The sequence below is a fragment of the Cnephaeus nilssonii genome, assembly GCF_951640355.1.
Source record: "Cnephaeus nilssonii genome assembly, chromosome: 11".
Taxonomy (NCBI): domain Eukaryota; kingdom Metazoa; phylum Chordata; class Mammalia; order Chiroptera; family Vespertilionidae; genus Cnephaeus; species Cnephaeus nilssonii.
The window spans coordinates 29,929,717-29,941,706 of record NC_137082.1 but is presented as its reverse complement, the minus strand read 5'-3'; the positions used below and the strand labels follow the sequence as shown (position 1 = coordinate 29,941,706).

At 58.2% G+C, this 11,990-nt stretch overlaps 1 protein-coding gene across 2 annotated transcripts; it reads left to right on the top strand.

Moving 5' to 3' along the window:
• The first annotated feature begins 2,050 nt into the window (after positions 1-2,050).
• Positions 2,051-11,874, top strand: CDC25B (cell division cycle 25B). 2 transcript variants are annotated; one of them, XM_079784411.1, is made up of 16 exons: positions 2,051-2,430; positions 3,295-3,404; positions 4,004-4,055; positions 6,439-6,480; positions 6,653-6,689; positions 6,877-6,999; positions 7,102-7,224; positions 7,410-7,541; positions 7,926-8,006; positions 8,099-8,275; positions 8,426-8,521; positions 9,034-9,096; positions 9,219-9,317; positions 9,509-9,642; positions 10,293-10,404; positions 10,556-11,874. In XM_079784411.1, the coding sequence occupies exons 1-16, from the start codon at positions 2,228-2,230 to the stop codon at positions 10,694-10,696; spliced, it is 1,725 nt and encodes a 574-aa protein (XP_079640537.1). In that variant the 5' UTR covers positions 2,051-2,227; the 3' UTR covers positions 10,697-11,874. The 2 variants fall into 2 exon arrangements, with proteins under 2 accessions (XP_079640537.1, XP_079640538.1); XM_079784412.1 differs by lacking the exon at positions 3,295-3,404 and having other exon boundaries at positions 2,302-2,430.
• Positions 11,875-11,990: the final 116 nt, after the last annotated feature.

Here is an 11,990-nt window from a genome sequence, read left to right as displayed (position 1 = left end):
GAAATCTTTTGGTGTACAGGACAATGCTCCAGCCAACTGAGCCACCCAGCCAGGGCTGCAATTTCTTTTCTTTTTTTTTAAATATGTTTTTATTGATTTCAGAGAGAAAGGGAAAGGAAGAGAGAGATAGAAACATCAAAGATGAGAGGGAATCATTGATAGGCTGCCTTCTGCATGCCCCCTACTGGTGATCAAGCCTGCAACCCAGGCATGTGCCCTTGACTGGAATGGAACCCGGCACCTTCAGTCCGCAGGCCCACGCTCTATCCACTGAGCCACATTGGCTAGGGCTGCAATTTCTTTTAGCTTATTTTTATTGACTAGGTGTGTGGGTTTGTGTTGTTTTTTTTTTTTTTAACACATCTAATTGGCAAAAGGAGATGCAGGAAGATACACAGAGCTGCTGTGTGGGATGCTCTGGAATGACCTCTCTGTGGTCCTGGCTCCTCTCCACTGGCCCAGAGGTGACCAGACGGTGGGAACTCAAGGGACTGGAATAGAGCGGCCCTCTCCCCGCCTACTCCCACCACCTCTGCACACCCTGTAGAAGCAAAGTGTGGGTAACCCCTGCTGGGCTGATTTTGACAATGAAACCCTCAGGGCAGTTTAATTTCTGGTCTTTTGGGTGGGAGGCTCCCAGGGCAGTCACAGCCTTGGATCTTGGCGGTTTGGAGCTGGACTCTTGACCTGGAACTTCAGCCTTCCTGCCCAGCACACAGCAGAGCTCCTGGCACCGCACAGGAGCTAGGCAAAATGTTGAGAGAAGGGTCATGATCCCCTCCCAGGTCACCCCTCGGAGGTGGGACTGGGTCTTCCCATCCCCTTCCTCTCCCGTCTGTTCCCTGGCAGGCCCCAGCCCCACCCTGCCAGCCCTCCCTTTTGCCGCCAGGGTCCGGGTGGTTGGAACTATGCCGGAGGCGCCTGCCCCTCCCAGCCGAAGACCGCCTCGTCCAGGGGAAGACAGGATGCACTAGCGGCTTGTCGCCCCCCCCCCCCCCCCCCCCGCCTCTTGATTTGGGGTACAGCCTTCCTGCCTCATTCCAGGAAAGCGGGCTCGCTGGAAGGTGACTAGATCATTAGAAGATACTCAGTTTAAACTAGTGACAAATTCCGCCTCCCAGATGATCAAAGAAACACCAATTAAACAATGGGATGCCCATTGGCACCACGTTAGTCAAACCATCAACGGAGGGAGATACTTCCATAACTGGGTTTTGAGGTCACCGGTCACCCTCCTTGGCCCTCGCCACCAGAACCCGCGGCCAGACCAACCATCAGAACCTCCTCTGGCGCAGCCAGAGAAAACTGGACCCCGTGGCGTCTCATCTAACCTGGACCCCCACCCCGGAAGCGCCCATCCGTTACGCGTTGGCCCCACCGCGGGCCCACCTCCTCCGCCGGGGGCTCCTGGAGGGAACTGGGCTTTGGGGCCGCCTGTCTGGGGCAGGGGAGCTGCGCGGGCCGAGGTGCCCGGGGGGGAATCTCGGCTCCCCCAGTGGCCCAGCCGCGCGGCTTGGATGCGCCCGTGAACTTCACACCTCAGTGGCCCCACCTGTGAAGTGGCGGGCACAGCCCCCTAGTGCCGCTGCTTTCGGCACACTCCTGGGGCGGTGCCTCTCACTGCCCAGCGGTGCTTGTCAATGACATTAAACTGCGGGGTCCCCCCCCCCCTCCCCAGGCCGTCTAAGGGGCTGTGGCTCCCCCCGGGGCCCTCTCCGCTCGGGGTAAGTCCAAACCACATCCCGAGAAACCGGATCTGGGAAGCCAGGATCCTCAGGCCCTGACTTCAGGGGTGGGGTGCGGGGGGTGGGGCCTGGGAGAAACCCCAATTCCTCCGCTTCCACCGCAGCCCGAAACTGAGCGGGCCGGGCTGGTCCGGCCTCCGCGCCTTCCCCCCGCGGGTCCCGCCCTCGGGCCCGCCCTCCTCTAACCCGCGCCCGGATTGGTGGCGTCCGGCGGCGCGGCCGCTGTTATTTTTCGAATATATAAGGAGCAGAGGTGGCAGCTGCGGCTAGAGGCTCCCCGCACGGGAGGCTGGTCCCCGCGCCCTCCACCCTCCCCGCCTCCCCGCTTCCCTCTCCTCCCTCGCCTCCCTCGCTCCGGCCCCGTTTTCCTCCCTCCCCCCCCGCCTCCACCCCAGGCCCGCTCCCCACCGGGTCCGGACCAGCTGTGCCCGGCGTTTGGGGGTGTCCCGGCCCCCCGGCCAGCCTCCGCGGGCCCCAGCGCGATGGAGCTGCTGCAGCCGGACCCCGCCTCACCGAGCCCCGCTCTCAGTCCCGCCGGCGTGCGCGGGGGCGCCGAGCGTCCGAGCCACCTCCCGGGCCTCCGGCTGGGAGCTCAGGGCCTCTTGGGGTCCCCGGAGCGCGCGGCCACCTTCTCGCCGGTCGCCACCCTCACCCAGACCATGCACGACCTCGCTGGGCTCGGCAGGTAGGGCGTCCCGAGGAGGCCGGGTGTGGGGTGAGAGGTCGGCACTGGGGTGTTGGTCCCGGGCCTCCTGGGGAACCCCGCATGGGATCCGAATCCGAGAGGCGAGTAAGGAGGCATCCCAGGTAGAGCCTGCTTTGGGGACCCGGGACAGGGGCGGCGAGGCCAGAACTGTGCTGCTTACACTCTCTAGGTGACCTGTTCTTGTTCGGCACAAGACTCCGAAGATCCTCCTTTTCCCCTCCTCCTCCTCCTCCTCCCTCAGTGTGCCTCCATCATGCTGCCTCCCTATTGCCCGTATCTCCACCATTTTGCCCCAGGCAGGGGATCGTGAGCCTGGAGGGGGAATTAGGTGGCAGAGCAATCCAGTTCTCCTAGGACCCTCTACCCCTGCTCCCTCTACCCCTGGTTCTTTCCTGGGGGTTAAAGGGTTAAACGCTGGTCCTGCTCCCTGAGTTACCTGCAGGGTCCGGGCTGGGTTGTCCTCCCAGCAACAGAAACCCAAGTCTTGGCTGTCCCCTTAGGAAGGCTTGTGGATGGGTAGGAGCTCAAAGGCTCTCCAGGCTGCTCTCCTGCCCCACCCCCAGGATGATCCCCAGCCCAGCTCCTTCCTCTGGTCTTGGGTTCACCTCCCCCTGTACCCCGGAGGATCTTTCTTAAACCAACTAAGCAAGGGAAGACACTGAGGGCCTCTGGGAGCCTGCCTGCAGAGAAGAGGGCAGCTTTTCCATGCCATCACCTACCCTGGGGCAGCACAGAGGCTGGATGGGCCCTTCAGAAGTGGGTGGCTGGTGGGAACATGGGCCAGCCAGCCCTTGAACCCCACATTTACCTTTCTACTTCCCTGGGTCCCTGCTCCCTTCCCAGAGAGGCCCCAAAGAGTCAGGTAGGCAGCCTGCTCACATGCCTATCCCTGTCCCCGCGGCGAGCGTCTGCATCCTCCCTGTCGTCTGAGTCCTCTGAATCTTCGGATGCAGGTGAGGCCCAGGGGTGCCAGGGGACTTTGCGGGGCTGCCTGAGCCTCCTCATTTCCCTGCCAATCAGACTAAGGTCCTTCCAACAACCCGGGGGCCTGAGAAGCCTCCCCTGCCCTCCTCTGGCCGGGCTCACCACATCCAGGCAGCACGGTGGTTGGGCGGGGCCCTCTGCAGGAGATGAGATCTCACCGATTTAAAACCAAAGGCCCTGAACCACAGCCCCACCTGGGAGGCCTTAGAACGGAAAGCTGGTTCTTTTATAACACCCACTTGCCCCCAGCTATAATATTTTCCTTTTAAAAGGCTGTTATCTCTCCCAGAACAAATGATCTTAAACCAGTTCAAGAAAAATGCTTAACAAAGTTTTGATTTACAAACCATGTAGAAGTGTTTTCATAGTAAATAGGGAGTGGAGCCCTGGACATTTGAGGGGAGGCTCAGCTGTTGGGGTCCATGGGTGGGTTTTGCTTCATTTTGTAATGTGTCAAGATTTAAAATAGAAACAGTTTTTTCCTTCTCTGAATAGGGTTGGGACATGGTGGGGGAAGGTATACAGAAAATGGCACTACTTTCAAACCAAAGCACTCTTGTCCCCTCAGGGCTCTGCATGGATTCTCCCAGCCCCATGGACCCCCAGATGGCGGAGCAGACGTGAGTAAAGAAGAGGGATCCCCACTACAGGATTTGGCACCTGCCTTTGGGAATCCCGGGTGTAGCGTAAACTCACTGGGGGAGCCTGGGAGAGTGGACAGACCCCTCTGGATCCCCATATGGGGGGACTAATTGACTTTCCTAAGTTCTGGGATCTTGTTCCCTGTCTCGGAGAAGGGTCTGTTCTCACAGGAGCATCTGAGAGAAGGCTCAGGGCCAGGGTGGTGGGGACAGCGGCCACTGGGAGCAGCAGATACTTGATGCCAGTCAGCCCTTATGGGAATACTAGAGGCCCGTTGCACGAAGATTCGTGCAAGAATAGGCCTTCCTTCCCCTGGCTTCACTCCTGGCCATCCAGGAGCCTTTGCAAGTCTTCGCTCCCGGCCACCTCCTGGGAGCCCGCAAGTCTCCGATCCTGTAGCTCCCTCCGCCCCCCCCCCCCACCCCCTAACTGCCGGCATCCCGCCCTGCCCGGCCACTCCACGCCTGTGTATGCACATTAAGCCGCCATATTTGTTTGATTAATTTGCATACTTGCTCCTGATTGGCTGGTGGTTGTAGCAGAGGCATGCTCAATTTGCATATTTCTCTTTTATTAGGGTAGATAGGTTGATATGTGTCCTGTTTTCCTTTCTGCCTGTACATATGTGTGTGTGTATGTGTGTGAAATATCACAATTTTTATTTTATTTTATTTTTTAATATATTTTATTGATTTTTTACAGAGAGGAAGAGAGAGGGATAGAGAGTTAGAAACATTGATGAGAGAGAAACATCGATCAGCTGTCTCTTGCACACCCCCCACTGGGGATGTGCCCGCAACCAAGGTACATGCCCTTGACCGGAATCGAACCTGGGACCCTTGAGTCCGCAGGCCGATGCTCTATCCACTGAGCCAAACCGGTTTCGGCGAAATATCACAATTTTTAAATATGGTCCAACTAATTCAAAACTTTTATCACTCTAGGCCAAACAAAATCGTTGCTACAGGCTGGTTTGGCCCTCAGCCATCCTATCAGCAACCTCTGGCTTCAGTGACACTTGGCCCTCTTGTCCACCCCTGGACCAGGCTCTTTGAGAGGTGGCCTGGAGAGGGAGCTGGTGGGCTAGATCCCACCCCCTTGGTTGTGGGGCAGGAGTAGTACTTTCTAGAGCACAGCTGTCCTATCCAGCTGTTCAAGCCTCAGGAGGGAGAGCAGCTGCCAGGCATTAGTGAGAACAGCTGGGCATCCCCAGCCTGGGCTGGGGGACTATGGCTTTGAGTTTAGGGCAGTGGCTGTTTTTCCTCCCACTGCCTTTGATCAGACTAGGCTGGGCTACAGGGTTTGTTCACAAACAGGAAACGAGAAGAGAATTGGGTGGAGGGCCTGCAAGTTAGGTTTTGGTGGCAACGGGCTGTCCCTGCTTTACCCCAAGGCTCAGGTGCAGATTGGAGACCGAGCCTATGAAATTGGTCATCCCTGATGTCAGGTTGTCTGGGCACAGACACCTGCCCACACCTTGGGGCCCAACCCCCTGACATTTTAGTCCTCAGTGCCCCCCCCCCCCCAGCACCTGCTTTGACGGTTACACAGTTTCTCAGAAAGAAGCGTGTGAGTGTGTGTATGAGAGAGAGAGAGAGAGTGTACGCATAGATGCACAAAGCCCTGCATGGCAGGTGGTCTCTGGTAACACAGCTGGGGGAGGGGGACTATCTACACAAGCTTGTGCTCCTGCCTCAAAAGGAACATCTGTTGGAATTCCTTGCCTGCTGGCCTCTCCTCGGGCAGAAGGAGGGGGTGTGACAGAGGCTGGGTCTTGAAAAATTCCATAGGAGGGAGAAGAGGGTGTAACCCTACACATTTGTCACTAGGGGGTCTGGCATGGCAAGCTGGCTGATCCAAGGGCACACTAAACCAGGCCACTATCCTGGGGGGAGCCCAGAGAGCCCCACACAAGGGGAGGGAAGCCCAGCCTTCCTGGCATCCAGGCCCTGGAGACACCACAGTGTGAGCCAAAGCCTGTCATCATGGGATGGATGAATGCCTTTCCTGGCGGCATATGGCCCCGCTGAGGTGATTTGCATACAGGTGGAAGGCCTGTGGGCAGGCTGGCATGACCGTTGTCTGGGTAACGCTCAGCCACCTTTTGACCTACCCCAGCTGTCTCCATTGCTGCCATTCTCTGGGCCCTCTTCCATTCAGGGAGCCTTTAAAATCCCAGGCTGACTCTCATCTTCCCCCTCCTCAACATCTGGGTCCCCAGATAGTTGACATTCTTCCTACTTCCCCTCTCCACTGTCCTTAGCCCTGGTCCTTAGGTCTTGTGGACGGGGGACCTGATGCTGGCGGTGGGTGTTGGGCTGTAGTGGGAGGTGGGCTGCATGGGACCCTTCTCTCTCCTAGGTTTGAACAGGCCATCCAGGCAGCTAGCCGGTTCGTTCGAAGGTAAGCGCTTGGGCTTCCCCTTACAGGCTCCGGTGGTCTACCCACCATAGGCTACCTCTGCCCCCATTGGCATGGGCAGGGTGCTCAGGGCTCTGGTGGAGGGGCATCCTGCATGCTCGCCATGACAGTCCCAGACTCTCCAGCCCTGACGTGTCCCTGTTTCCTTCTGCAGCAAGCAGTTCACCATCCGACGCTTCCAGTCCTTGCCGGTGGGTGCCCTCTGAGGAAGGGCAGGAGGGTTCTAAGGCCCGACTCCTGGTCTGGCTATGGGAGGTGGGGTTTGGGAGGTGAATGGGTGAGCAGGGGGATTCAGGGGAGGGATGGGAGAAGGTAGGGCCTGGGCTGGTGCCAGAAAAATGTAACCTTCAGTACCTGCTGCCCCCTCTGGCTCCCCAGGTGAGGCTTCTGGGCCACAGCCCTGTGCTACGGAACATCACCAATGCCCAAGCGCCCGGCAGCTGGAAGAAGAGCGAGGCTCCTGACCAAACTGCCCACAGCTCTGAGGAGGATAAGGAGAATGTGCGCTTCCCGCAGGCCAGGATGGGAACTCTCCCGGGAGAGAAAGGGGCATGCTGGGGTGGTTCTCTGGCATTTGATGATGCCACCGCCCCCCGCCCACAGGATGGATTTGTCTTCAAGATGCCATGGAAGCCCACCCATCCTAACCACGCCCATGCTCTGGCTGAGTGGGCCAACCGCAGAGAAGCCTTTGCCCAGAGGCCAAGCTCGGCCCCCGACTTGATGGTACGGGAGAGCTGACCCTTGCAGGGCAGGCATGCACACAGGGCAGGTGCCCCCGAAGGCAGCCTGGTGATGGGAGGGTGATTCTGAGCCTGAGGCAGGGGAACCTTTTATCAGAAGGATAGGGGTGGGGACTGCCTTGGGTCCCCACCACTGAGGAGCCTGCATCTGTTCGTCACCCATACAAGTGTCTCACCCCTGAGCGGAAGATGGAAGTTGAGGAGCTGAGTCCCCTGGCCCAGCGCTTCCCCCTGACCCCCACCAAGGGGGTTCCCGACGAAGATGACGGGTTTGTGGACATCCTGGAGAATGACTTAAAGGTAAGCAGTCTTGCTCCATCAGGCCCCCCTACATCTCCCTCCCTGGGATGTCCCAAAGAGGAGAGCTCTGAGCTCCATCCCAATGTCAGAAGATCTGAGGTAACTGAGTCACAGCCTGACCTCTGGCCAATCAGAGAAGAGCAGGTGGCTGGTGCTGCACGGAGGGGAGGATGGGCAGGGCGGAGGGAATGCGCCCCTGCTCGGCTTCTCATGGTTCTGTGCAAGCCCCAGCAGTGAAGGGGCCCTGCCCTCTCCTGGTTCTGGGGGGCTGCCCTGTGTGGAGGTGCTGGCAGGGCCAGAGAAGGCTGCGCTGGAGGACTGGGGCCTGAGGGATTTGGCCTGTGCCTGTGGGTGTGACCCATATCCTTGTTGATTTGGCTTCAGGACGATGATTTAGTTCCTCCAGGCATGGAGAGCCTCATTAGTGCCCCACTGGTCAAGACTTTGGAAAAGGAGGAGGAGCAGGTGAGTTTCTGGGGTGGCCCCCTACCTTCCAGGTGGGATTGGGGGGAAGCAGGAGCTGAGCACTCTGACCCCCGACCTACTGCCCTTGCCAGGACTTCATCATGTACAGCAAGTGCCAGCGGCTCTTCCGCTCTCCGTCCATGCCCTGTGGTGTGATCCGGCCCATCCTCAAGAGACTCGAGCGACCCCAGGACAGGGACCTGCCCATACAGAGCAAGCGGAGGAGGAGTGTGACCCCTCTGGAGGAGCAGCAGGAGGCCGAGGAACCTGTGAGAGCCCTCCTCCTGGGGCGGAGCTGCCACCTTTCCCGTCTACCCTGCAAGCCCTTCTCAGCCAGGGTGCAGGCCAGGGGGGTACCAGCCAGACTGGGCCTGGAGGGGCAGCTTCCCCCCTGATCTTGGCTGCCATCTATCTCACAGAAAGCCCGTGTCCTTCGCTCCAAGTCCTTGTGTCACGACGAGATTGAGAACATCCTGGATAGTGACCACCGTGAGCTGATTGGGGATTACTCGAAGGTACCAGCTGGCAAGACCCTCAGGCTCCACCCCTTGCCGACTGGAGCCCCCGAGCCCAGCAGCCTCAGTGCCATCCTCTCTCCCCAGAGGCCCCTTTGCTCTGTCCTTTGCATACTATCGTCCTTTACTCTCACCCGGACTCTACTCTCCTGACTCTATCTCACTTGTGTCCACACATCAGTGGTGTCTCCACCTTGGAAAACACTTTCAAACGGATGTCTAGCTTGACCCTCCTCGGGCCTCATTCCCGGGCTTGGCAGAACTGGAGGTAGAGGCAGGAGTCCATTGCTTCTGCTCCCCTTCATTTCCCCTTGGAAGGTTGTTCCTGGGGCATCAGACCCAAAAGGCTCCTCTCAGTTGCTATGGGAATCAGAGCTGAATTTGAAGGTCAAATCAGGTGTGGCCTCTGGGCTTGGGAACGAAACTCCATCCTTTCCGTGCTCCTCATCTTCCCCATTTCACCTTCTTCCTCTTCTCCTTCTCACGCTCTCTCTCCCCCCGCTTCACTGCAGGCCTTCCTCCTACAGACTGTGGATGGGAAGCACCAAGACCTCAAGTACATCTCACCAGAAACGGTATGTGCAGATGAGCTGTTCGCCTGTGAACCTTTGCTGAGATCAGGCTGCAAGCGCTGGGCAGGGTAGGGTGAGGAGCCAGCCGCTGACCTGCTGGAACCCACCTCCGTGGCCTCCTACAGATGGTGGCCCTGCTGATGGGCAAGTTCAGCAACATCGTGGAGAGGTTTGTGATTGTGGACTGCAGATACCCCTACGAGTATGAAGGCGGGCACATCAAGGTGAGGCAGGGTGACAGGAGAGGTGCTGAAGACCCACCAGTTCTGTCCTTCATCCGTGGGGGCGCCCTCTTGTGGGGAAGGGTCCTGCCCAGCAAGAGGTGGGGTCACCCTCTTGAAAGATGGGAGCTGCATAGGGGCGGGGTCTGCCAGCCAGGCCCAGGGCAGTGGCCTGACCTCCAGCTACTCTGCAGACTGCTGTGAACCTGCCCCTGGAACAGGACGCCGAGACGTTCCTGCTGCAGAGCCCCATCACACCCTGTGGCCTGGACAAGAGAATCATCCTCATTTTCCACTGTGAATTCTCCTCTGAACGTGGGCCCCGCATGTGAGTCCCAGCTCCACCCACGCTTGTGGGTGCTGGAGCCGTCCTATGGCCAAGAGCCTGAGCCCAGCCGCTCCTTGGCTTGGGCCTCTCGTCTCATCTGACTGCCTGACGCAGACCTCATCCCTGCTTCCTTGTGCATGGCACCCTCCCCCTGTCTCCCTCTTACAGTCCTTCCCATCAAGCCTCACCCTCTATCCATTGTCAACCGCCCCCCCCCCCCGCCCCCAAATCTGATTCCAAGCCTTCAGCAGTGTCCTTAAAATCCAAGGACCCTGTCCCAGTCCTCAATGACATTGACCCTTCTGGTGTTCAGATGTCCTTTCCTTTCCCCGCCTCTCGCCCTCACCGAGTGTTGTCCAGGCCTCCTGAACGTATCTCTTGAATGTTGGCAGCTTCTCTTCGTTCTGCTTCCCCTTCCCAGTCCAGGCCCGATAACACGGACGGCGCTTCTGCAGCTGCCTTCTGGAAACAGAGCGGCTGCCTTGGCGTTCCTTCTCCCTTCCATCTCGCAGCCTCTTCAGGGCCCAGTAGCCAGACTGACCCAAAAGTGCCTTTTGTGGTTCTCCACGGCGCTCAAAGGAGTGGGCAGGGAACAGGTTCCCTGAGGTCCACCCTACCGCATGCCCAGCTCTGACTCCCATTGGTCCCAGGTGCCGTTTCATCAGGGAGCGAGATCGAACCATCAATGACTACCCCAGCCTCTACTATCCTGAGATGTACATCCTCAAAGGCGGCTACAAGGAGTTCTTCCCACAGCACCCGGTACCGCAGGCAGGGGTGGCCACAGTCTCTGGGGGAGGGTGGGACTACAAGGAAAGGGCTTGGCCAGGCAACACCCTAAGAGAAGAAGGGAGGGCTGCCCCCCCCATGGCCCATTCCCCCATATTGATTGACCTCTCCCATCCTGCCCTAGACCTTCTGTGAACCCCAGGACTATCGGCCCATGAACCACGAGGCCTTCAGGGACAAGCTGAGGACCTTCCGCCTCAAGACGCGCAGCTGGGCCGGGGAGCGGAGCCGGAGGGAGCTCTGCAGCCGCCTGCAGGACCAGTGAGAGGCCAGCCACGGACTCACCTCCCTTCGTGGCCCCGAGTGGCCTGGGCATCAGCTACCCAGAGGCCTGTAATACTGAGGATCTGCTGGAGGCCCCAGGACAGTGAGGGTGTCCTGTCCATCCGCCCCAGTCCTGATCCCCTTGTCTCACTCCAACCATACTCCATATCCTGGTGCCACCCCTCTACCAACACCCCAGCCCCTAGAAGAACCCCAGCCCGTTGACAGTGAAATTGGGTTCTGTCCAGCTCGAAGGAAGTATTTTGTGTCCAACAGGAACCTTTTTGCGTGTTTTTCTTCCTTGTTTGGGTTAACACTTTGTCTTCCTGTGTCCAGAAAAGTCCCCTTTCCCCTCGGGGCTTTGTATGTTTGAGGCTGAGGGAAACCACAGCCCCAAGGTGGGCCAGAGCCGCACTCCTCCCCGCCCTGGGAGTAGCACTGTGCCCTGGCCCCCAGTAGCACTCCTACGTGTGTCTGCGTGTTCCCTCTTTCCTGTCCCTCCTTACGTGCACCTCCAGCACAGACATAAGCTCTTCCTCTTCCTGTTTCAGTGTTACCTGCATGCTTGATTTGTCTGTCTGATTTCTTTGCCCATCTCAGGACGTCCACAGGCAGTCAAGCGGTCACCTGAAGGGAGGGCTGACCCACGCGAAGTTACCCATTAGGCTCTCCCGGTCCAGTTGAGGTTATAGACTCAAACCTTAATTACCCACTTGGCCTGTCTTCTGTTGCCTCGGAAAGGGATGTTATACGCGGGGACCCCTGGGTGAGGGCTAAGGCCTGCGACCTTAACCTCACTGGAAGCCCAGCCCCCACTGCTGTGAACCCTGGGGCCTGACTTGTGAGAACTTGCTGCTGTCTTGTCATGAATGAACAGATGGATGGACAAATGGATGGAGAGCTGTAGATGCACGATGGCTTGCACATAAACCACTGGGTGGAAGCATTTCAGTGAGCCTGACAGCCTTCGGCAGGACTATGTACGTGTCTTTCTGGACAAAATCTTTACATTTTAAGGTTGGAAAATATTCAAGAGGAAATGTCGAGGTAGCAGCTAAACCAAGGACAGAACCACCTCTGACTTTTTAATCTCAGGATGTGGGAAGGGCTGTGCTTGAAGGCCCTGATGAGTCATCTGTTAGGGCCTTGTTTCAATAAAGCGCTGAACAAGTTGAGCAACCAGCTTTGTGTTCTGTGGAGCCCTTGACAAGGTCATGGCAGGTGCTGATGGTGGGATAGGGCAGAGGCAGATGGGCAGATTGGGGCTGGAAGACTACTGGGGAGGCTGCCTCATG

What these genes read in the sequence shown, in the direction of transcription:
- CDC25B (XM_079784411.1), top strand. Translation starts at nt 2,228, where the DNA reads ATGGAGCTGCTGCAGCCGGACCCCGCCTCACCGAGCCCCGCTCTCAGT. An exon ending in CCCCAGATGGCGGAGCAGAC is followed by an intron (nt 4,056 to 6,438) that starts GTGAGTAAAGAA and finishes TCTCTCTCCTAG; the next exon opens with GTTTGAACAGGCCATCCAGG. An exon ending in AGCAGGAGGCCGAGGAACCT is followed by an intron (nt 8,276 to 8,425) that starts GTGAGAGCCCTC and finishes TCTATCTCACAG; the next exon opens with AAAGCCCGTGTCCTTCGCTC.